Below are 26,896 nucleotides of genomic sequence, written 5' to 3'. Positions count from 1 at the left end.
CCGCTTGGTGTAATTTGTTTGACTGTAATTCTATCAGCTCCTGGCGGCTTACGTTTCCTCAGCCGCTGAATTCCACGGACCATGGCTTTAAATATAGTGTTTTAAACTGGGAGCTGCAATATCCTTCAGTCAGCATAGCCAATTCTTTCAGATAAAACTCCACTTTCGAGGCTTTTCACAAAAGGCGCTTCTTTCAAGTCTACAACCGACTCTCCGAAGTGGGAAGCCAAATAAGGAAGTATAATTCAAGAAATAAATTGCGTATAAAGTTGAAACTTTGTGGAGCATTTTACACTGGATTTCAGCCCTCTTGAAATAATAAAAAAATGTTTTTTTTTCCCTAATTTTACACTGCGGACTCCCCTTAGGTGGTGCACGAGTAATGTAAATTTCCACAATACGCCATATTTGATTTGAACCTGTAATTGCTGTGTAAGTTGAGACAACGGACTCAATGCTAAACAAAAGCAGGGAGTGATAAGAGAGTTGCTTTGGTATATTCCACGCTGATTTGTACCTCTCATCATGTTTCTGAGGAAACTGGTATCTTCATGCGGAAATTCTTAATCACTGTTCTAAATAGAGGAACTATATTCGGGTTTATATTGGGCAACCGTAATAGTTGTAAGAGCTCTTCATATGATATCAAATCAAAAGCCGATTTATAATCGATGCACATAAGCTATTTAGATAACTTATTTTTATGATGGAACTATAGGTCTCGATCATCATCTGATTTATACTATTTTCAAATAGATTGTGGGTGTTCTTGAATTACTTTAGCTAGAAGTTGGCTATTTGATCAACCCCTGAGTCCTTTCAGTTTCCTACTGTTTCAAGGGCTACCTAAAAGTCACTTTCAGTTCAGTCAGGTGTGATCATTTTGGAGAAGGTCTAGCCTGAACGTATGAAAGCTAACTTCATGGAATTTTTTCAAGGCGGATTGATTGGGAGCCCCGCTGGGATTGACACAGCGGTGCTGGTTTATACTGAGTTCGCACTAATTTTTAAGGCTTTGTGTGAAACAAAACCTTATTAGAATCGATTCGATGTATGTCTGTCTGTCTGTCACCCGATTTATCCGGAAGCGGCAGGACCGATTGTCACGAAATTTAGTGAAAACTTATGGTCTATGAATCCATTCGGATTCACCATGCAGTGGCGCTATTTTGTGTTGAGTTTAAGGGGGGCTCCCCATACATGCGAAAGGGGTGCACATTTTTTTCCCAGAATATAGCCATGTGAGGTATCAAATGAAAGTGATCAATTAGTGCTTTTCGACACTGGTCCTATATTTAATATCAAATGTATCGTCGAGGAATGAAGGATGAAAATATAGCCTATAGATTAACAGATTCCATTCTCAGAACCTATCCCACCAAAAAATCTGAAAAAAAATACAGTTGTGTATCTAAACGAAATCTAGACCTCCAAATATATCCCATTCAGAGATTTACACAAATAATGTTAACAATATTATATTAGTATATATCAGAAATTTGGCCGAAAATCCCTTAAGATGATAATAATAATAATAATCGTTGGCGCAACAATCCATTTTGGATTAGGGCCTTGAAGAGTGTTAGAGTAGTTCATTCAAGACCGTAACGGTACACTACAGTATATTGTAGGAGACAATGTGGTCAGCATTGAGCTCGCCCAAGATTATTACCCTGATTTGACTCAGGTACTCATTCACAGCTGAGTCGACTACAAATCCCACTGCCAGAACACCAGTACCAGTGAGATTTCAACCGCGACCTTCCGTACGACAGCCTTGTGCTCTAACCACTCAGCTATCCGGACACTTAAAATGATGCTAGAAATAAAAAATTAAATTAGACAAGTCGGGAAACCGGAAGCTCGGCGCCCCAGGTATGAAAAGTTTTGTTTGCTTCTTCTGTGAGTATATGTGAATGCAGAACTATCCCGTATGTACGTAGCGCGTTAGGTATATGCACTTAAAATGTCGGGCTACTTAATTTAGTGTGATATTAATATTTAGTACTTGGCAGTAAATTTACGCGGTAAAGACAGCTTTGAGCTACTGCAGTTCCCACCTTTTCATCAAATTTCATATCAATCCGTGTAGTCGTTTTTGAGAAAAATGCATGTGATAGACAGACGGACAAACAGACATTGAACCGATTTTAATAAGGTTTTGTTTTGCAAGCAGAAGGTTTGTTTGTTTAAGGTGAGTATAATATCTACTTCTGTAATATGTACGTACATCTTGTAGTTTGAAACAAATATGAAGGAATTTTTGGGTTTTTAGCCATATATCAATGGAAAAACGTGTTCAGAAAGTTTCTCACATAAGATTAGCACAAAACCTTTATACCAGCACCAGATTCCGACTTGTTAATAGCAGTGGACTTTTTTTTCTTGATTTACCACTTTTTCCAGTTGCTTTTCTAGGGACTTACGTCCGTTGATCAATTGTTTCCTGGCTCTTTTTCAAGATTTCAATTGTCGCGTCTAAGATGGACGTGTCATTTTTGAGAAGTACTTGTTCATTACTTACTTGTTCGTTTTGGAGCAATGTCACTATTTTTTTCTGATATTTCTGTAACGTAGTTCGAATTCAGAATCCCAATCAGTCCCAATTACAATGGCGACTGTGCCTACACTGTTGAAAGCGCGACGTTTTATTCTTCGAAGTGTTTGGAATGCAGCCAGCAGCACGTTTTATTTAATGAGATATAAGTAGCATCTGATAGCTCCCTCACAAATCGAAGTAGATTACCAGTTTCCAGTAATTATACATCAGATTTAATTTTCCTTGGTCTTCGAAACGAAGTCCTGGTTTTCAAAATAGCAAAAAAGTTGACTGACGGTTTCGTCCAGGGCCCTGGGAGTAGCGTGACCAAAAGTAACGACAGATGGTAATTGCTCCACTTAAATGCAATTGCAAACACGTAATGGGTGCGAATTATATTCAAATGAAATTCGTCCAGACCTAAACCAGGCCGAAGTAAATATTTTTTTTTGTTGAGGATGCTGGGAGTCCTGAGTCTCCACCCACTTAGTGACGGACCGAACCGCTTGGGAAGCAACTTCCTTCCTCTTTTGTGGTTCACGGACTCCTCTTTTTGAAAACTTGGGTTTAACTCAAGAAAGGCAGAGATGAACGGCCTCTGAACCGCCTCATTACGATTCGTGATTTCCTACGGATTTACGTCTGCCACCCAACAGAGGTGCTTTAGGGGGTCATTCCGTGTGTCGAATCCAAGAAGCGATTTTTTTTCTGGCATAAATTGTATTTCGATATATATGTAGAAGAATGCTCGAATGACTTCGCTAAAATCACATGTGTTTCTTCAACAAACCTAAGGTTTATGAACGAGGTATAGCAGATTAATGGTCAGTTAAGATTTTATGGTTAAAAATCGCATTCTACTTTTTAAATGCGTTTTTCTCGAAACTGCATGTTGAAAATCGGCAGCCACCATAGCGCAAAATCTGTCCAGCGAAATTACTATGCATGCTCAAGGTATTAGTTAATATATGGGAGAAATTCGTACTTGGAGATTTAACCAGTTCTTCACAAAAAATTTCTAAAGAAAGCGAAAAAACGGCCTTCACGTGGTATGACCCCCTTAAACATTTTTTCTCCGCACGCTCGCTAAATGGCCAGGTTGGGGCTGTGGGTTTCGTTATCAGTGTGCTTTTTTTGCCCCTGATCGACCTTACCTACCGCCCTCTGAACCGTTCGTTTGCTTCGGTGCCAAACCGATCGAAGCCTGGCAGTTCACTCTTAAGCCAGTAGTAGGGTCTTCTACTGGGAAATGCGGATCTCCTAGGTATGGACGCGTCACATTCCTTGGCGATATGTTGCGTTAAATGGAGGGCTCTATCCACATTAGGCTGACCTAATCATACCTGAATACTTGCTCATTAATGAATTTGATGAAAACTTGCCACAGCAGGGATCATTTTGACCTATTGTAACTTCGTCAGTAACAATGGGATATTACTGACGAAGTTGTAATTGTTCAAAATCCTCCCTTTATGTAAACTTACTGCACCTCGAAGCATTTAATCTCAATATGACTTTGAAGCGAATAGTCTGACATAGGAGTTACAAATTTAAATGTTATATACGAAATGCAGAAAGCCTTTCATACCTGAAGGGCTGAACTTCCGGTTTTCGATTTGCTCAAATGTAAGATTTAATAAATTTTTGTTATTTGCTAATCTTACAATTCTAGGGTAAACCTTTACCTTGATCACTGGAAAATTTTCTTCGCATCTTAACATTATGCAATGATTACTTTAGTAGTCAAAATGCAAATAAAAACATTTCTATGGGGACGACGATTGATAATTTTTATTAGCACAGCGTTATCAATTATTCATTTACAATTGTTCTTATGAGGTATTAAGAATGATACTTATTTCTTTGGTGATAACTTCAGTTGACCTCTTCAGACACGAGTTACACTTAAACCGCAGAGCACATTTTATTTAAAAGCGTTCATAAGTGTTTAGTAAATAAAGGAAAGATTTCTTGAAAGGTGTAAAATTTCTGTATTTGATAATAAAATAAAATCGACGATACGATCAAATATGGATTTTTCCCAAGAAGAATTGGAACATTTACTCCAACCAGGATCGTATCGAGATATATCTAGAAGAAGATGGCTAAAAAAAGGCAAGTAGATAGTTGTAACTTTTATGTTAGTTACAAAATGTGATATCCGTGATCATCATTGCAAATTTTTTTCTTTTATAATAAATATAAATCAAACAACCAGATACAATCCTAGTTATTTCGATTATCAACTAAATAAAACTTAACTTTTGGTTAGTGGGGTTTTCGGCTTTTTAATAGTGCTATGATACATAGAAAATCTAAATTACAAGAAAGGCTGACTTTGATGCCATTTGAAAGGCAATTAGGCTTAGGGGATTCTCTTTTATTTTGTTCTTGAATACGAATAGCCTTCCAAGGTCCCAATTTTCGAATTTTCTATCGTTTTGCCCACAGGGGCAAAGTTTTACCAAGAAAGGGTCCATAGCGCTAACTTAAGCTATATGTTGTTCGTGTAAAATGGTGAAATATTTTAAATAAGTGTATGTTGCCGGGAATACAAATCGAGAGACAGATAAGTGGCGTAACTCATTGCGGCCTCGTAAAAGAAGCGGGATATGGCGGAAGACGAGGGTTAAATACAGTGAGCAATTGCAAACCACATCATATATACAGGGTGCGGCAGCATAACTTCCTTTTTTCAAAACTCAATAAAAGCTATTGTATGCATCGGAAAATATTTATTTATTTTTTATAATGTAGGTACATGTCTAAAGTTTTTATTTACATTGTTTTGAAGATCAAATCTGTTAGGTGACGTCCCCCATTCTCCATACATTGCGTAAACCGATTTCTGGCGTTTGTCATGACTCTTGTTAGCATAGCAGGTGTTATGTTGGCAATTTCTTCTTGGATGTTGGTCTTCAAATCTTGTAGGCTTCTTGGACGGTTCACATAAACACGGGATTTCAAAAAACCCCATAGAAAAAAATCACAAGGGGACAGATCGGGAGAGCGTGCCGGCCATTCCAAATCGCCTCTAATTGAGATAAGGCGCTCTGGAAAATGTTCCCTCAAAACAGACATCGATGCTCTTGAAGTGTGTGCTGTTGCACCGTCTTGTTGGAACCAAGTGTCCCCCAAATCCAGCCGTGGGAAAAAAAATTCTGTAGCATGTTTACATACCGGTCCGAATTCACTGTCACTGTAACCTCATTTTCCTCAAAAAACCAGGGACCAATAATTCCAGCTGAGGAAATTGCACACCACACGGTGACTTTGGGTGAATGCAAAGGCTTTTGATGCAATTCTCGAGGGTTGGTGTCAGCCCAGTAGCGCATGTTTTGTTTGTTAACCGACCCACACAAATGAAAATGGGCTTCATCGCTAAAAAAAACAATAGCACCCTCGGGAACGACATCAAGAAGAAGCTCACACGCGTTCATCCGAGAATTGAAGTCACGTTCTGAAACTTCCTGCACTATCGCCATCTTATAGGGATGAAAATGAAGATCATCTCGAAGAATTCTTCTCACAGAACGATCGGATAGTCCAAGGGCAGATGCGTGTTTGCGCGCAGAACGCCGTGGCGATCGCAACATTGACGCTCTCACTGCTTCAATGTTCTCAGGTGATCTAACGGGCCGAGGGACTCCAATGCTTCCTTTTGTCACACTTGCAGTTTGTCTGAATGTAGTGACCCATGTAACAATTGATTTGCGGTCTGGGACGAGAGCCAACGGGGCTAAATTAAAGCGATTCCGAAATGCACGCTGTGTTGCAATAACCGAACATCCGCTTGAAAAGTAAACCTCAACGGCAAAGGCACGCTCCTCACTATTCCAACGGGTGGTGGCGACTGAACCGTGTCGGGACAAAACTTTACAGTATCCCCTCTTGAACGAGACCACTAGCGCTCCGCTATGACATCAACTAACTGAGTGGCGCGCATTTTAAAAAAGGAAGTTATGCTGCCGCACCCTGTATTAGGACATTCGGTAATGAGAGATAACGTAGAACCAGTAGGATATGTGAATGTGAAGGCTCACCCATTGGACGCATGGAGAGCCTTGAAATTGTCTATGAAGATTCAGTAAAATGATCACCTGTAGAACCAACAACGACATCACTTATTTAGTGATTCTTAAGTAACATAGATAATTTAACGATCATTAGAGAAACTACTAATTTGATTGATGCATTTCATTACCAAACTCCCTATATGAAATTATGATATATTGTCATTGATATAGACGCTAAGTACAGATGAAGGGAGTAGGTATGTTAGCTCCTGAAATACATATGTACATAATGGCTAAAATAAAATATGTTTTTAAAAAGCAGGAGCTACGTGCTTTTAACATTTAATGTGTGATAGCTATTTTTTCGTGTGAAACAAAACCTTATTAGAATCGATTCAATGTCTGTCTGTCTTTCACACCCCATTTATTAGGAAACATCTGAACCAATTGTTAAGAAATTTGGTGAGAACATATGGTCTGTGAATCCCATTTTTTTAGAGAATTTAGTCATGTAGGGTAACAAATAAAAGGGTTCTATTATTACTTTCCGAAACTGATCTTATTTTGGATGTTGGGTGAACTATAGGGGAGTGTCAGTCAGAGTCAAAATGTGTGCCCAAAAAAACTAACCGAAAAATCTGAAACAATTCACAATCGTACATCCATTCGAAATCTAAGCCTCAAAATACATCCCATTCCGATATTTCCTCGAATAAAATGAATTAACCCCCTTAACTTCATCCTAGAAGTACATAATTTGGTACCATTGCAAGTAATAATATAATACACAAAATTTGAACTATCATTAACAAAATTATAGAGGGTAAAAAAGTTGTATTTCACGTGAATTTATTGCACTTTAAGACATGTGTTTTAAATATTGTATATAGTTAAAAAAGCCCACGGACCCTCTTCCCGCCCAACCGGACCGAAGGGCGACCAACCTAAGGATGGGCTGAAGGCAACATCCAGAAGAAGAACGACATTCGGGTTGATTTTATACAAGCGTAACACTTGTAGTAACCACGAATTTGATATGGAATCAAAGGCTGATCTATAATCGATGTAGGCTGTCGAGATTTTTCGTTTCTGATGGACAGCCTGGTTTACAGCTACCGTATCGATTATAGGCTGTTCTTTCCAGCCTCGGGAGTCTTTTGCGCGTGCTTTTTGCTCCTCAGCTATCAATTTATGAACATCAAGATGTTTTGAAATGTTCGTGCACAGAACTGAAGTGAAGATCTTGTAGATGGTAGGAAGACAAGTAATTGGTCGACATTTTGAAGGGCAAGAGGCACCCTGTTCCTTGGGGATGAGGAAAGTTATCCCCTTGGTGAAAAATAGTGGAACTAAATCAGGATCGGCAATCATCTGATTAAATTGATTTGCCTGTGAGTGCTCTTGAATCGCTTCAGTCAGAAGTTGTGAATCTTGTCAACTCCTGGCGCCTTCCAGTTACCTGCCTTGTCAAGCGCGGCTTCAACGTCGATTTCACTTACAAAGTCTTCCGCCTGATCCAGATCGAGGTTACTTTCCCTATCTGAGTTTGTGAGATTTTTGTAGAATCCCCGTTGGTTCTGGAAGAACAAGATGTTGTGTGTCCTTCGCTGAAAGCTTTTCTGATAGCTACGGATGCGATTGAAGCATACCGCAAGTTTCTGCTTCAGCATCTCGAGGGTTTCTTCGATTGGCATATCATTGGACAGATGGTAGTTTCCAATGATGTTCGCAACACATCTGTGCACTCTTGGTGATGGATATCCAAGGAGTGCTTGCGTGACCTCGACCAATCTCCTTTCTCAACTTTTCGACTCTTTTGTTGAGTCGAAACACTCAGAACGGTAAAGTCCTTCTGCGCATACCTCTGTTATTCGCTCTAAGATGTTGATTATGGAGACGAATAACCGCGGCAGCTGCAACGTAGATCAGGCTATGAACCTCTATAGCAGTAATCTCGCTAGCCAAACGATCAGCCAAAATTCTGTCAACGGCAGCAATGATGTTAGTAATTGCCAAAGCAAACTTCAGTTTTGGGATCTTTGGCCTAGCGTCTGGGAGAATCTCAGCATACTCTGTGAATGCGACCTGGAATGCGGTCAAAGCCTCATTATAAATTGGGTCGACATCCCCAGTTACTAAGCTTCTCCTGACTACTGGATTCATGGAGGGCCTTACAGGTGGAGTTCTTGTCTTACTTCTTTGACTAGTCCGGTAATTTGATGACTCCAGTCCGAGCTGAAGTGAAACCTCTTGGAAGATTTGTTGCCTAGTTGGTAAGGCAACTCGATTGTTATTCACTATCACCCGGTATTGATTGACCACGTTCTGCTCCGGAACATGACTTAGTTCCAGGAAGCGGGTTATGAACGCGTCATGGAGTCGATGTCTGTACCCTGATGGATTCCGTTCCAAATCCGTGACACGGTAATAGGCGCGGACGATAAATTCGTTAAGTCGGTTCGTCCAAACCATACGACGCCTAGGTCTCCGATCCCTGGTGGTTGAGAGAGCCACTCTGGTGTTGTTGAACGACCCTTAACCGTGTTGGGTACTGTCTTCGTGTCCCTGGGGTCCCATTAAAAGAATTTGAAATATTTTCTCCAATTCTGTTCCCACGAGTGTTGGGGAGGCAGTCAACGCTGCAACAGAGCCCCAGTGTTGCAATGTCCCATGGTTACCTCCAAAGGTAGGGAAGGTATCTGTAGAGGAGCCGCTGAAATACAGTGTAACATCACTGCGATTCATCCGATAGGCGAGTCGATCCCTTCACCCCGGATTACGGATTTGTTAAGGAGGTTTACTCCCCCTGAACGGGAAGAATCGGTAAGGGAGGACGAACACAAAGGGAAACGTTCTGCTTGTCCGCGGCTACTTATTTACAAGATTAACTTGCGATATTGTGGCTGACTCGGCGAGTCATGTCATTATCCGCAACCCATGACACGCGCCTGGTCGCATGCAGCTCAGGTGAGGATAAATTTGGTACGCTAGGGATATATAGTTAAAAAAACCCACGGACCTTCCTCCCGCCCAACCGCACCGAGGGGCGACCAACCTAAGGATGGGCTGAAGGCAACATCCAAAGGCCCGCATTACAGCGTTGATGCGTCTTAACGCAAAGTGTGTGCGACCATGCGAAAATGTATTACTACTACTAATGTTTTCAGCCAATGACGCGGAGGTTCTACACTACAAAGACATGGGTCTTATATATAAATATACCTGGCGTACCAGGTTTATCCTCACCTGAGTTGCAAACGCAGAGCTGCATGCGACCAGGTTGCTAACCGATCGCATATACTAGTAAATTGTTTGTACTAGAAATACTGCACGTAACCCAGATCAGGTTCCCTCCAGTCTTCGAGCTGTTTATAACTCGTCGAACCTTTTCTTCCGTAAAATTTAAATCAGTGATAGTAGGATGGCAGATGCCGTCGATGTTAATATTGTCTAAATGGTCTGTTGGGATTTGTTGAGTGATCTGAAAAAACTTCGCTGGTTCCTTGAGTAAATTGCGGTCTGAAAATGTTTGGAGTAACGTTCACCAACGGCTGCATACGACAGAAAGATGCTGTTTTAGTATATCCAGAATCTCAACGAGTCTCACTGGAAATGTCTTAGTTCCGGTAAACTTTCTAGACCTTATTCCTCACCTATCTTGTGCATTATTTATGCCGATTTGAGTTAGCCTAGCAATGCCCTGCCTTAATGAGTGACGATGACGTCCCAGACGAATTTTCCATGATGGACCTCTTCGGTCACCCAAATCAATAACGTAAACTGAATTTTTGATCGTGCAACCTGACAGTCGCAACACTATCACAATACAATTGCATTAGCGACATCAGCACAGAGTCGAGATCCATTATTTGAAATAGATTTCACGGAGCCGCTGGAGATGCATAGAGCCAAGGAACCTGGTCTATGCAAAGGGTCTGTTTCTGTAGTTAGTTGGTACTTGCGCGTATATTCCCCACTGGAGCCAACCACCTCGATGTGATTTTTAGATAAATTGGTACGTATTTCTTGGAAAAATCCGGTGAGACTAACCAATCTTCTAGGTTCGAAACAGCTTCCTTTATAGGAATACTGGAAAATAGTACCGTTACATCATATGAAACTATTATTTGTCGTTCTTTAATTCTATATTCTTCATTAGAATTCTTCTTCTTCTTTGGTGTCTTTGGTCTATAATTTCCCTCATTTCATTGCCTGGTTTGTGGATTTTCGGTTGGGATCGAATCCGCGGAAGTGACTAGTTAGGCATTCTAAGTTTCGAAAAATTTGGGATAATGGGGGTTTACATTCCTTCAGCACCTTTTCTCCGCGTTTAATGGAGTCCGGAAGTGGATCGTTCCCTAATTCGAAGAAGTTTCCCGATCTAGAATAGGCAAACAAATAATTGAAGAAGGGTGTGTAATGGACAAGGTGGAGATACTGAAAGAGGTCGAGCAAGCAAAGCTTGACCTTTACGAAAGTTTCTTCATAGAGGAACGCAGGAAACACGTCTTAAAACTAATGTAGGAAACGCGCATTCCCTGCTGTATAATTACACAACTTTCAGGGTTAATGTTTACATATTACATATTTGTCTTTACTTTCATAATCCACTGATGATCTTATAAACCGCTGATGAAGATAGCAAGTTGCTACCGTAATGCGCATAGGAGATAATAAATAACTCATTGGCTCAAAGAATAATTTTGATTTAAAAAAAATAATAAAGACGGGCAGCGCAAACAACCCGTCTCTACTTTATGTTGAAATATTTCTTGCCTTTCGTCCTGTGTGTTGGGGATTAAAAATACGCTCAAATTATTCCCTGCTTGTTTGCTAAAAGCGTTAGCGACCTGCAAATTTCCAAATTTTACAGCTAATGAAACATCAACAACGCCTCGAATAAGGACTGACCTTAGGCCGAGAACTTTTGGCTATCGAAAATAGACTATGATTGGTTTCTAAAATGTACACACGTTCCTCGCCAACGGCAATCAGATTGACCACTTTTCGGTCGGCAGTAGATTCAAGATTGTCCTCTAAATGTACGCAACGAGAGAGGCAAAGTACCACCATACATATAATGATCGTTTGCGTGTTGTGTCCTGCGTTTCTCGCAGTGTTGGAGATCTGCAACTCCCCAAAGTCAACATCGATCGCTTATATAAATCAGCTGTCCTCGACAGTGGGAAAGTTGTCTTGCTGATCGAACGGTAAATAGCTTGAACAATCCACATGAGAATATCAGCCGCTATCAAAAATGTTCTTCTCTCGGATACTACTCAACTCGTCGCCCACCTTCCGAAGGGGGGTCACAAGTGCTGACTGACTAGGGAATCATAGAGACGGATCGACTAATGGAAGGGGTTGATTGCCGCGACCGAAGATGAATATGACACGCTGTAGTTCCGAAACCGTTAGAAATCCCGTGAAAATCAACATAGTGTGCGTCGTGCCAAAAGGGAAGAGTGTCGGTGCCACGTTGGCCACCTGTGGACTTGTTCATTGGAAGGCCAGTGATAGTCCAGCTGTCCACTACCGCAAGAATTAATTGAATGAAAATTGACTCCTGGGTTCGCCACTAGTTATCCCTCAGAAACAAGAAAGACCGACTGAACAATTGGATTTCACATCAGAAGGTTTTCTTTTCTATTTAGTAACGGGGAATGATAAGTGAGTTCCTTACAAAAATTTTAAAAGCCGAGAACCGTTTGCATGTAGTACGAAGCATGCAAATTGACATCAAAAGTGCAGTTTATCCTATTGAGGTTTTATTATGTATTCAACGAGATATTCGAGGTATTATTCACTAAGAAATGTTAGCACGCAAATAAAGTCTAGCAACGGAAGTATACTATGCAAAGCTAAAGTGTCTCGAGACAGGGATGAAGGAAACAATCCCATTCAAGGTGAATGGAGGTAACGCAAAAATGCAGCATGAGAACGTCAAGCCCCATACTGCTGAACTGACTCAAAAAAATATAATAATAATAATCGTTGGCGCAACAATCCATATTGGATCAGGGCCTTGAAGTGTGTTAGAGCACTTCATTCAAGACCGTCAAGGTACACTACAGTGAACTGTAGGAGGCAATGTGGTCAGCATTGCGCTCGCCCGAGATTATTACTCTGATTTGACTCAGGTACTCATTCACAGCTGAGTCGACTGGTATCCGACGTCAAGTCACGATACAAATCCCACTGCCACCAGCGAGATTTGAACCGCGGCCTTTCGTATGACAACCCAGTGCTCTAACCACAAACCTCTCTCTCTAAACCTCTAATCAAAAAATATTGTCCAGTTAAAATGAGGGCTTTTAACCTAACTGCTGTACTTGCTTGACGTTACTCCTTCAGATTTTTACTTGTTCTGCTCATTTTGCAATCACAAAGGAAAGGAATTTTTTAACGAAGACGCTCTAAAAACCAGATTTACGGATTGCTTCTGATCTAAGCCATTTAAATTTTACAAAAAGGAGTTTTTTGTTGCTACCAGACCGTTGGATGTATGAATTAGATCACGAAGAGAATTATGTATTAATTTAAAAATTGAAAGACATTTGTGTGAATTCCCTCCGGGACCAGAACTTTCGCAGGGTCCAAAAGAGAATTTCCATTGGAAAATGGGGAAATAAGGTAATTTTCCTCATAATTTTCACCGCGGGCGAGGATTTTCTCTCTGCGGCTGTGCATATTCGCTTTGATAAACTTAGACCGTATTGATTGAAATAACTTCAAAAGAAGAAGGTAAAATACTTTTCCATGCATTTTGGACTGCTGACTGACTGACTAGAAGCACATCGAAAGGAAAGCGGAACAAGTAAATCTGAAAAAGAGAAGCGTGTTTTGACTTTTAAACAAATATGGCTTGAACACGAACGTCTTCTATATAAAGCTGTGAAAATGTCATTTGGACACATATTACGGTATCTAACTCTGGGATTCAACTTTCACTTCTAATATTGGACAACCACAAAGGTCTCAAAAAAGAGCAAAATATAAAGAAAGACTAGTTTCTCATTCTCTTAGCCAGAAGTGCGACATCAGAAGGTTTTTCAACTGCCTCAAACATAAAATAAAACAAAAAATAAAAGTGGAATTGTAGCAAGTATTCATCGGTAAGTGGTATTCGCTCTAAGTTTTGGATGAATATCTAAAGCTATAGTCTGAATGCATGGTATGCATTCCAACAGTACTCGCCATAATCTCATTATTAACTTTCCGAGGCCTCAAACTTCAATGTCTTAAAAAAAATCTTCAGAAATTTTCCCGTACTAATTCTGGCATGCGTTTCCTGGTTCACCTCATGCCCGCATATCTTTTAGGGGCAAAGTCAGTTTGTCACAATGTGAAAGATATAAAATTCACACGTTATCCGCATTGCAAATCAAGTATCGCAATTGAAATGCTCAATAACCCATTTCGGTCCGTTTCTCGGTGATTGACAGTAGCAACCCGAAATTTCAAAAAAGTTAATAGCGAGTGGTATGTTTTCCCCATCAGACGCTCCATTATCGTCATATTTGTTGTTAATAGTCGGTTTGTGATGGTTGGTAGGCATTACACTGTAGACTTGCTAACTCCATTGGCGATGTGATGCGGATAACATTTCTTATGCATCATGCGTCTTAGTGGACGGTCACACTAATCTACAGAGAGCTACAAAATAACGAGCTAATACGCCACTTACCATTCTCAACGCAACTTCCTCAAAAAGTACCTAACTATCAATGAAAAAATCATAACAATTATGTACGTGCTTATCGGGCAGTCAAAATGACGAATTGCTGCTACACCTGATGAACGGGTGGTCATTATTCCGAGTTGGTCCGTCATATGTGAAGAGAAAAGATTTGAGATGTTTGCATTTACCGTAAAAGTTGTCTTCAGATTGGGCGAAATTCAAAGGAATTTCGTCAACTTCTTCGCATTCACTTTCATGGAGTCACCTATACTGCGGTGTTTCTGTCGCGATGAATATAAATCTAAAATTTCTGGTTGGGATTACCAACGACCACGAAAACAATGGTCTATATACTCACCAATATGCTGGGTGACGAAACAGCATAAGACATTGTCAAGGTTGCGAAAACCTCGGTTTCAATATCGCCGGACAAAACATCAATAATAATTAGTTCCCATAATTAGCCAGCAACATTCAGTGGTCGTTGCACCGATTCTGTTTGCATTCCCAAAAAGGACTTAGGGAATTATTTATGGGAGGTTTTTAAGAGTCTGTTAGCGCACCGATCACTTTGGACTCTTGAACTTTAAGAGGCAAGCATAGACCCTGAAGACGGCAAAGAGTAAGGTCAGCTGCTGTTAACAATATTAGGAACGACTTTACTATATTAGATGATGTGGAAGTACTCTAAAGGAATAAAGTGCATACCAATGAGAGCCGATTATCTAGATTTCCGTGAAACCCCTTTTGACTTGAGCCCAATCTGTTTTGCTAAAATATCATGTTTAATTGAACGTCAACATTATGATGCGGATCTCCTTCACATCCGCGGTATGGAAGCCTGTATGAAGCGGCGATAGCACACTTCTTTGGGGGTATCTTTTTGTCGCTTCTGTTGTTAGTTAGCGATCGTGGGTATTGATCAACACACTAAATTAAAATTTCATCGACACCATCCGCTCTGGCTCTTGATAAGTTTTTGGAAAGACGCACAGTCAAACGCACCTTCAATATCAACTAATACCCCCATTGCGTACTCGTCTTTCGGAGCTGTATCTTCTATCTTTGAAATCAGGAGTTTCCACGCTGGTAAACGTGGTGGTTTTCATTTAGCGGGTGTGACCTCAGCGCTTTTTCGAGAATGTGAGGCTCAACTACCAGAGGTGTCAGCGAAAATGATCTTAAGCTGATTTGTCTAAAGTTCTTTGGATGTAAATAGTCGTCTTTCCCAGGCTTAGATATGAAAGCTACCTTAACCACCAAGAGGTAGGCATGTAACCCAAAGTAAAACATACTCAAAAAATATTTCTTAGAAGTTTTTCTAAGTGTTCTATATCCTCCCGTAATATTCCTCGGTAGATGATATCCATACCACGTGCTTTGAAGTGTTAGAAGAACAATACAACAGTTATTGCATTTTCATTTACCGCTCTGGCAGTGTCCGAATTTGCCTTCCAACACTTTCTTGTTGAAAGGTATTGCAGTAACCGCCAATTCCTTTTAAGGACTCTGCACAGCCTTGAGGTCTCTCTTTCGCCTTCCAATTCCTCACAATATGCTCTAAGGGAAAATCGCATCGAACGTTTTACGAATCTCTTATATTCGCTTATATACATACGTTGCGAATTGCCAATAGCCAGTTTTTTTCTGAGTCTTCGCAATTCTCGGTTGCGCCGGGGCATCGTTTTACCGATTTTGCCTTGGGTAGGAAGCAAGCCTCTTCAAAGTAATCTAAAAATATGCGATTCAGAGTTTCGAATTGATCTTCCAGGGAGCTGCACTTTGTTACAAAGAAGTTCACTGAACCTTGCCCATTCGTTTTTCCCAGGATTCCGTCTTTATATTATAGATTGTTTACCTGCAATAGTCAGGCTAAATTCTAAGTAACGGTGATCTGACAGTGAGAATTCGTTTAGCTCCCGTCAATCTCGAATCGTTTCTAATAGCCTTCCTAGTGCAGATTATTAGGTAAATTATTTCACTTCTTCTTGGCCTCACGTCGTCAGACGAGCTGAAATGATAAAATCAAACAGCTTCTCTCTTTTAGGATTGCATTTGCTACTGCCCCAACAAATATGTTGAAGGTTCGCATCTTAATCTGTTAAAAGTTCAAGGCCACGTGTTTCTGCATACACTGTCAGATCCCTTAGTTGTTGACGGGGGGCGCAAATAATCATAAAGTAAGTAAACGGAGGCAGTTATGAGGTTTCCCCTCTTGCCATAACCTGGTATTGTAAGTTGACCGCAACTAGGTCCTGGGAACAAAATTGTCCCAGCATGGTTGCCCCTAACAATTTCGACATTAGGACGCAGCTTCCCGATCCCGAGGATTTCTCATGGTAGATTTTGTTAAAATGAATCCATAGCTCTTGTACCAAAAATATAGTTCTGAAACTTAGCCAGGTTTGCTGCCACTCGATAGGAAGAGGCTTTAGCATACTGCTGGTTAATTTGGCTGACATTTATGCTTGCAGGCATAAGTGTAATCTAATGTGAAAAACGATGTTAACTGAAGAGTCTGCTGCTCACCGGGATTACCAACTTGTCGTTACTTTCTTTCCACTTTTTCCCGTTCTATTTCTCTGGATATTGCGACCCTTGGGGGTATTATCGTACGCATTATCGTACTATCGTATTGACTGGAAGCCTTCCCAGGTACACGGCCCATCACCAGCTTCCTTTTCTTGCGCTTCTTCTGATAGAGGCGGAAGAGAAGATTCTGACAGGCAAGATTTAGCCTGTAGTTCCCTCTCCTTTGCGGCTGAAATTTCTTTCTGCCTAGCCTTCCTCTCCCGTTTTCTGGAACAATTAGGTATTAGTGGTACCGACAGGTGGGCCGTAATTGATTTTCCAGTTCCTCTCAGTTGCTGTATTTGCCTTTCTGGCTGACCGAGATTTTCACTAAAGTGGATGGCATGTGATCCACAGGTTCCTTCGTGGGGGAACATAAATCTGGGGAGGCATCCAAAATCCTGGCCTCGGCCGGGTTACCGTTGATAGCCCAAAATCATGGGTGGATTCTAAGTCAGTGAATCCTTACAGGCTCTCATACCACAACAAATTAGTGTCTGAGAGGAAGGCGATCAATGACACTTGGGTTCATATCCCACTGGATTTCGAATATCTTTTCCATATACTAAAATTTTCAAAAAATGGTAAAATTCAAATAAAAGATACTAGCGGGTGAAAACACCGGACCGACCGCAATTATAACATATTCAAATTCCTCAGTGAAAAAATAGTAATGAATTAGTGCAACTTATTTCGCAGCCTATTGGAAATAATAATTTTCATGTAGTTTCTGCAGTTTCTGCTAAGAAGTGTACTAGGACCATTATTGTATCTGATATAAATATGTTTCTGATCTGCCAGTTGACTATAATTTGCTTATATCTACATATATTCAAGGATGACAGCTCTCATAAGAACCCTGACGATACTCCAAATCCCTGGAGTTTTCTTTGAGTAAACTTGAACGCCCATTTCGTTAAATGGAGTCAATATTCCACAAAGTGACAATGTTAGATATCTTGGCTTCCACTTAGACCGACGTCTTACTTGGAGAAGATGCAACGAAGCTAAACATACGCAAATCAACCGAAAATCTAGTTTATCACTAGAAAACACGTTATTTTTGTAGAAGTCAATAGTTAAATCCATCTGGACCTAGGGGTTCAGCTAGATGTAAAAAAATGTCCAACATCAAACTACTCCAATGATCCTTCGAATAATAGCAAATACACCTTAGTTCATCATGTATAGTGGCTTATATTAAGATCTAAGTATTCCTCTCTTAGATGACGAAATACTTATTTAAACTAATAAATACGGAGAAAAAACTGAGAGAATTCTGCTGAAGCTAACGTTTTAAGTAAGCAAAAATTTCAAACGCTAAGGAGGAACTCATGTCTTAAATAAGATTCGATTGCATATTCTGCAAAAAGTCTGCCTAGGTAGATTGATAGAATATTTCGTTAATGATCTTTCACTTTCGACAATAGTTAATTTTTAAATTTTGCAACGTGCGAACGCTCCTCGATGATGGTATCAAGGGTCCCTTAAATGTTCGCCTGCTCCAACTTCAGGAAGAAATTCAACAATACAGGCTGGACACCCTTAATTCACGGTGGCGGCGCCCTGGGGAGTATTTTTCTCCTTCTTGTGGCTCTACGCTCTTGTATTCTTGCAAGTCTGCCGGGAATAAGCATGAATTAGGTGTTGGAGTAATATTTCAGCCGAGATTAGATAGAATATTAACTGCGAGATCCCGGTGCAAAATGAAAAACATTTCAACAGTGCAGGGTCAAGTAACAACAAAAATTGTCATGCGGAAGGAAAAACTTTCAATGAGCATCTGGATGCACTGCAGTAGATATTTCCTAAAGATAATATTGTGATGGTAATGGATGATCTGAATATCAAGACAAGCTCTTAGAATACCTTGCTTGAACATGTGATAATGAAACACGGTCTTGGAGATCGTAACTACAATGCTGAGAGGTTTGCGGCGAACTGCAGCTTCCATCATCGACACTGGGGCCGCAATCTACGGTCATAGAGACTGCCATAAGGTCAGTTGGGTTTCGACTGAAGTGGAACGAAAATGTTGATTCCTTATGTGAGAATCCAGGACATACAGCGGATCAAGTGCATAATCGGATGTTTTGAACATATTTACTTCTTTTAAATTATAAGTTTTTTTCTCAAAATTTAAATGGAGCTTTCAGATAATAAACTTAGCTTTCAAGAGATGCATTTAATATAATACATTTATTTTCATTCAACATTATAAAAAATCAAAGCAACAAAAACTAGATAAAAATTCAAGTCAAACGATTAATCGGATACTGAGACAAATCAGTAGAATTTCGCCATATAACGTTATTTTCGTCCTGGAATTATTTGTTACTGATAGTGTCGATGCCAACTGAATAATTCTTGAAATACGACACCTAATAATAAAACTAAATGGAGGGGATAAAACTGTTCGAATCAGCGCAAAAATTGTTTCTGGAAGCCACTTCACTCTTTCATCATCACCAACGGCGCAACAACCGTTATCCGGTCTAGGCCTGCCTTAATAAGGAACTTTAGACACCCCAGTTTTGCGCCGAGGTCTATCAATTCGATTCGATCACTGGTAGATTTCGTCGTTATGTACTTCGTCTTGCCTTCATTAATGTGAAGCCCGAGATCTCGCGCCCCCTGCTCGATCTGGATAAAGGTAAACTGTACATCTCGAATTGTTCTTCCCACGATGTCAATATCGTCAGTGTAGGCCAGTAGTTGGGTGGAGTTGAAGAGGATGGTGCCTCTCGCTTTTACATCTGCATCGCGAATCACTTTCTCCAGGGCCAGGTTAAAAAGGAGGCATGATAGAGCATCCCCTTGTCTTAGACCGTTGTTGATGTTGAATAGTTTCAAGAGTGATCCTGCTGTTTTTATCTGGCCTAGCGCATTGGTCAGGGTCAGTCTAGCCAGTCTTATCAATTTCTTTGGGATACCGAATTCTATCATGGCCGTATACAATTTCACCCCGGCTATGCTGTCATAGGCGACTTTACAATCGATGAAAAGATTGTGCAACTGATGGCCATATTCCGGCAGTTTTTCCATCGCTTGCCGCAGAGAGAAAATCTGAATTGTTGCTGATTTGCTTGGAGTGAAGCCTCTTTGGTATGACCAATGATGTTGTGGGCTTATGGGGCTATCCAGCCTAGCAAAATAGCAGAGAATATCTTATAGATGGTGCTTAGCAACGTGATTCCTCTATAATTGCTGCACTGCGTGATATATCTTCCTCTTTAAGGTTCTGTGTAAAACAGAGTGGCATAAATTTAGGTGAAGATTAAAGGGGGCTCCCCATACATGCAAAGGGGGATTCAAAAAAATTTTCCGCCGGATATAGTCATGTAGGATATCAAATGAAAGGTCTCGATTTGTACTTTTCGAAGCTGACATTAGTTGCGTGAATTGCAAAGTGCGTGAGTACGGAGTCAAAATGTACGCACACAAATAAACTTACTATATACTATTACTAACTTTTAGAAATTTACTAATAAACCCCCCTTAAATTCATCTTAGGACTTCCGAATTCCGTACCAGCATAGAGGACAATATTTCGTATATACGTGCTAAATTTCGTGGAAGTCTGGCTATTAACGCCAAAGTTATATCAGTTCAAACTTAGCAATTTCGCGCGAATCAACTGCTTCCAAAGGCATGCAAATAAGGCGCTAACGTCATAATTAACGGGAATAATTGACATTCGCGTGAAATATCAAAGTCGCATTTATGAAGAATCTACTTACCTGCAGCTCTTTTTAAGGTTTTGTGTAAAACGCTTATGTAAAATCTAATCTTCGAGAGAAGTCCCATTCCGGTTTCTGCTCAAATAAATTTAATAGTACATTATCAACTTCTAGAAATTGACTAAGAAACTCCCCTTAAGTTCATCCTAGGTGTACCAAATTATGCCGACATAGAGGACAGCCTCGTGCATACAAATGCCAATTTCATGAAAATCCAACTATTAGTGGGAAAGTTATAGCAGTTCAAACTTATAAATTTCATGCTAATTAACAGCATCCTAAGCCATACAAATAAGATGCTGACGTCATAATTCATGAGAATAATTGACATTCGAGTGAAATATTAAAATTCCATTCAAGAAGAATCTAATTCTCCCCAGCCTTTTTTTATATTTAATGTAGGTTATGATGAATAATATTAAACACAGAGTGTGAAGCGTATGAGGTTGACTATCATCAATACAGGGGTTTCCATCAAATGACACCGAGTTGTCGTGCATTCGTCGCTTGTCACATCTATTTCTTTTTCTTCAGCCTTTGTCCCGTTGCCTGATCAGAATGTAATCGCGAGGGCTTTAAATCCCCATCCAGCGTATCAAGCCACCGTTGTTTTGGCCGGCTTTTTGGTTGCTTATCATTGATTTTGTGTTGTTCAGACCAATATTGGTAAGTGAATTCTCGTTAACGTGAATTACGTCACCACGTCTCACTTGCAGTTTTTCCACGATCGGTGCAACCCCATATCGATCGCGAATATTCTCAATTCGGACGTGATCAAAACGTGTCACGCCACCAGTGCAATGCAACATCTTCGTCCCCATTACCCCAAGACGCCATTCATTGTCTTTTATATTCGGCCAACACTCAGGACTATAGAGAGCGGCAGACGGACGACATTGCAGTAAATTTTAGATTTGGAACGCGCGCTGATACGTCGATCACAAAGAACACCAGTTGTGCAATGCCACCTCATCCAGGTTGCGTTAATGCGTGAAACAATTTTATCACGCAGTTCTTCATTGGCTGATAGCATTGACTCGAGATATTTAAATCGCTGAGATCTGGCAATGGCAGTAACCTGCCTTTCGAGATATTCAAATCGATCATTTCTGGCAATGGCAGTAACCTGCCCAGAACTGAGCGATTTCAATATCTCGGGTCAATGCTATAAGCCAATGGAGAACTACGTTATGCTCCTCACATAGGGAAGCACAAAACCTTTTATACCTGAAACGTCAAGCTTCCGGTTTCTCGACTTGTTTATGTATGGGACAGATAATGCCCCCTTGCTAGTCATCAGACATTGATTCGCTGTTCCATACTTTGACCATCAGTTGATGAACCACTTGGTGTAACTGGTCGCCTCCATCCGTTCCTGGTGACTTATGGTTTCTAAGCCAGTGAATTGCACCAACTGTTTCTTCTATGCTTTGTGGTGGGAGCATTTGTCCGTTGTTTTCAGTTACCGATCCTGTCGAAAATCAGATTTCCCTCTTTGTCTCGGCAGGATGAATATCCAGATGTATAAGGCTTCATCCTGCTGACTTGTTAGTAAAACTTCCGCGCCTGGTGCGGTTGCTTCCTGTACTTTTCGAGTTCACAGACCTGTTGGTTTTCACAGGCTTCCTTTTTCCGTCTGTGAAGTCGCTTCTCCGCTCGATGGAGTTCGTGATAAGTCTCCACACGTTCATTACTCGGTATGCGGCATTCTTCCGTTCCATTGCTAGCTTACATTCATCGTCAAACCAGCCGTTCCCACTTTTTAGCGGCTGGGGCCAATTATCTGTGTGGCCGTATCAATGATAATGCCCCTAAGGTGGTTGTGAAGATCATTTGTTGATGCTTCATCTCCAGGATAACCGTTAGCTGCAGTTATTGCGGCATCCACTTCCCCTTTATAGGCGTTACGGAGGGCTGTGTTTTGAATGGCTTCGGTATTCACTCTCACCTGATTGCCAGAGGGGAGTGTAGGTGGTGTTGTAATTCGAGCGCGGAGCACTATGTCAACAAGATCGTGATCTGAGTTTTTAGTTTAAAAAAAATTAAAAGGGAAATCGCTCGAAATATCATACTTTACTTGAAGTTGACAACTGGAATTTTACAGGGTAGCACAATACGAGTAAGTATTGTACTGAAACCACATTTTTACCGATCGTCAGATTGTACAGATACGAATTTTGGTTTGGTTTAAGGAAGGAATTAAATTCCTGTTAATGCAATAGTGAACGCAGCTAATCTTTCGCAGTGATTCAAACTCTCTATTTGGTGCGAAGAAACTCAAAAAAACGAATGTATAGAAAATTCGTAAAATGTTAAGTTAATGAAACTGCAATGACCACAAAACGTAACAGTACCAAAAATATGTAATTCTATGCTAAATTAAGCATGTTACACGTACCTGAAATAGGGCCATTGGAATGCAGCTATTTCGCAAGTAGTTTTTTTCGAATCTTTATTAATTATGGTATAAAGACAATAAAAAATAAAAAAATCCAGGCAATATTTAAGAAGGGTTTATGTTATTTTTGAATCAAGCGTGTTATTCTAACCATTATTGGAGTAAGTTGTCAAAACAAGCGATATGTATTTTTTTAACTTTCGGAAATTTTTTTAGCTTTCTCCATGACTCAACCCTATTTTTCACCAGCATTTATAATAACGCTTTTTGGAAAGAGCTAAATAATCACTTTAGATTTTTTTTTAATTTAGCTGCCAAGTTTCGCTTATTCTGAAGTTATTGTCCTTTAAACGAAGATGGCCGTTTCAAAAAGGGTGCTCTACAATGTTTGATGCGAAGAGTTAGAACCAAACAAAACCCATCTGCCTTGATTAATCACGTATTCTCAATACTTACCATCGAATATAATAATCAACCAAAAAAAATTGAAATTTAAAATCCGGTTTATTACGCAAATGGTTTGCTGCAAACAGAACATATAAAGTTTTCGAGGCTTGTAACAAAGAATGGCTCGATGGTGTAACTAGTTTCCTTCGGAAATTGGAAAATTCTGATAATCTTCATGTTGATGGATCAAGTAGCTCCACTTCAAGTCATCCTTCCGAGAAGTTTGCGGAAAAAAAAGAGAAGGAGCAAAACTTTCATTCATATTAGTTGTAAATATTTTTGTTAAACATTTATTTTTCAATTTAATATATTTCCACAATTACTTCAACAACAATAAACACAGTTTTCACCCAACGATGATAGATGGAGAAGTAATTAGTACCATTGCAGGAAGCCCATTTCAAGTATGTGAAATATTGCAAACATTATGAAGGGCTTAGACAAAATAGCCGAATTACAAGTTGTATCGTATTTTTTTGAATATGGTCTATGTACTTTGCAAGTCTGAACAAGATATTTTGAAAGTATTTTCCAGATTGCATACAGGCCTTAAATTCAAAAATGGCCAATTCATGAGGCTGAAAAACTCTAATGGAGGAAATGAAAAAATATAATCGACAGACTTAAAGCTGGAATGATTTCCAAAGCCAGAAAATAAAAGCTCTAACGACGGCAATACTCCTAGAAGATTCTTTTCGGGGGGAAGGGGGGTCAAGTCAGCGAGAGTCTGATCTGAAAATTTGGATAGTTCAGTGGGAAAAGCACTAGGCTGTCGTTGTGGAAGGTCACGGTTTGAGTTTTACTGGTGGCAGTGAGATTTATATTATGATAGGATATCGGATATCAGTCGACGCAGCTGTGAATAAGTACATGAATCAAATCAGAGTAATAATCACGGGCGAACGCAATGCTCACCACTGGACTTCCTATCGTATACGTGTAGTGTTCTGTTACGGTCTTGAATGAAGTGATCCAACACACTTCAAGGCCCAGATCCAGTTGGATTGTCACCCCCTAAGAACCGTCAAAAGCCCAAATGTTCATCGTTGCCACAAATAGATTTCGTTTTCATCAATATTATTGATCATCGTTTTATCAATTCCTGAATTTTTGTATAGAAAATTTGTCTTTTATACTCGTATCATGAAAGTGTATCCCTCTTTTTCTCTTTGAAGTAGCATGAAATCTTTGTTACATATTTCTGTGAAACATATTTTATCATACAATTGTTATACGGTCTAGATGAAGATGTAACGTTAAGTGCTTAAGATATCAAACCTTGTTTATATACTCATCTATTTTTTAGTCACGAAAATAAATCTAATGTGAATGGACTCTTCACCAATGACAAAGTCTACTATGCATTTCAAAATGGAGTGTTAACAAGACATCAATGGCTTCCGATGATATAATGCATGCAGTTCATGGCTGTTTCCTCACTTTTTGGAATCAAAATAGACGAACTGCAAAACATTTGTATGCATACCCGAAATTCAGCAGATAATTAGAAAATCGTTGAACACAATGGCTTGTATCGAAACAATGGGCAATACACTGTAATTAGGAACTCAGTAGATGTAAAAATATAAAATTATCTTCTGTATCTAGAGCAAACTGACTTTGAATCCACAAAAAGTCATGTTTGATATTATTTGGGAAGTACTAAGTCTAACATATATACCATAAACACCTCTCAGCACTTGAAAATATAGTATTTCTCAATTTTCTAGAATCAGAGGCATTTTAAGTCAGGAATCCCTTAAGGGGGTCATCCCGTGTGAAGGCCGTTTTTTTGCCTTTTTTTGCCTTTTTTTGAAAAATTATTTTGGAGGACTGGATAAAGAAAGAAACGTGATTTCACCATATGTTAATTGATATCTCTAGTATATGTGATAAATTAAAATTTTAAATAAACTTGATATCGTATCTAGTTTTCGGAATACATGTCAATTTATGCACCCATCTCCAAAAAAAGGTGTTTTCCTGCTGCCACGCTGGAAGGGGCTGTGTTTACCTGAGGAAAAAAACTAAATGGCATTTTAATGTGGACAATATTCCACGGTCCGCAAAATAGGATAATTAGAAAATATTAAAAGGTAAATTTTTGGTGGGCTTTTAAACTTAATTTTTTGGATTTTGGTGTTTTTTTACGGCTTTGTTTATGAATAAAAAAACGACCGTCCTATTGCAATTATCCTAGTTTGCAGGCCGTAGAAATATGTATTAAAATTGTCAAAATTTCAAAGAAGTTGGTTGGATAGATTTTGAGCTATGGTGGCAGCCGATTTTCAAGATGCAGTTGCGAGAAAAACGCATTTGAAAATTTAAATGTGATTATCAACAGTAAAATTTTAACTCACCATTAATCTGCTATACCTGGTCCCTAGAGAGTACCCTCCGTTTCTTCAAAAAGGTTTTGTAAGGCCGATTGTTGCTCTCTGGTTTCAATTCTGGCACTTTTAGCGAGGTCAGTCGATCGTCGTTCGGACCGCCAAATTCGCGCCTCATTACGGCGGTCGACATGAACCTGACATATGTGACCAACTTGACATCCCATTGTCACTAGAATTTTGAAAATGCCATTGAATCTTTTATTGGAAATAATTACAGCCAGAAAAGTGGCTATTTCTACGACCATGGCCCCAGAATTAAGGTGTTTAGGAGCGAAAGTCCAGATCAATGCATTTAACGACTCATTGTTATTCTGGGTCTCTGCTCCTAAACATCTGTTGAAGAGATCATCTCGTGACAAATCGTCGTAGATTGGTTTGATTACTATTTGAACTTCTTCAATCAAAGGTGCCTTCCCGTGGTGGAAACTATTCAGTTGTCCTTTAGCTTCCGCTTTGCATCATTTGCACCAACTGTCCTCGCCTGCTGGACAATTTTGAGGCTGAGGATTTTCGTCTGTAGAACATTTATGGAAGAAAGTTGCCCAAATTTCTTACTTCATTCCTTCTATCGAATTTGCGTGTCGACGAATAGCTAGCCCAAAAAATGTAGCGAGGTCGTTAATAACCTTATCAGTAAGTTTTTCAGCCCCTTTTCCACCAATGCCTTTGTGATTCTTCTTTGCATTTCTAAGTCGCATTCCCATTCTTTTCTCGACATGTCCTACGCATTCCTTTTTTACTACTACGTATATTTTATTATTTGCAGAAATACCGGAGAAAACCCAGCAAAATCCAATATACAATATACAAAACTTGTCGCAATTGGAACATCCATGTTCATGCTTGCTAGAAATTTCTTTGCTGATGTTGATGCGAAGTTCTTTTTCTTCGCTGATAAGTATCGATTCCCATGAAATACTCGTTTTTGATTCGAGCATGACGTTGAACGTTAAAGGGATCTCCCTTCGTACGATCCATTTAAAAAAATCACTGAACACACAAACAGCACAATACTTACAACAAAATATAACTGAGTATAGCTTGAAAGCCTTTCAGTGTTCACTCTAGACTGGATTATCCTTTTTATTCCAAACAGCAAATAAGTTTAGAC

General features: G+C 39.8%; 1 protein-coding gene across 1 annotated transcript in view; it reads left to right on the top strand.

Annotated features, from left to right (window-relative positions):
- Window positions 1–4,437: 4,437 nt before the first annotated feature.
- LOC119651506 (putative inorganic phosphate cotransporter) overlaps window positions 4,438–26,896 on the top strand; it is a 180,080-nt gene continuing 157,621 nt past the window's right edge. The window contains exon 1 of the mRNA XM_038055134.1: window positions 4,438–4,654. Within this exon, the coding sequence (XP_037911062.1) occupies window positions 4,570–4,654 (85 nt within the window). The 5' untranslated portion in view covers window positions 4,438–4,569. The remainder of the gene's footprint in view (window positions 4,655–26,896) is intronic.

This window comes from Hermetia illucens, chromosome 1, assembly GCF_905115235.1.
Source record: "Hermetia illucens chromosome 1, iHerIll2.2.curated.20191125, whole genome shotgun sequence".
NCBI lineage: Eukaryota > Metazoa > Arthropoda > Insecta > Diptera > Stratiomyidae > Hermetia > Hermetia illucens.
This window is presented reverse-complemented; position numbering and strand designations above follow the sequence as displayed.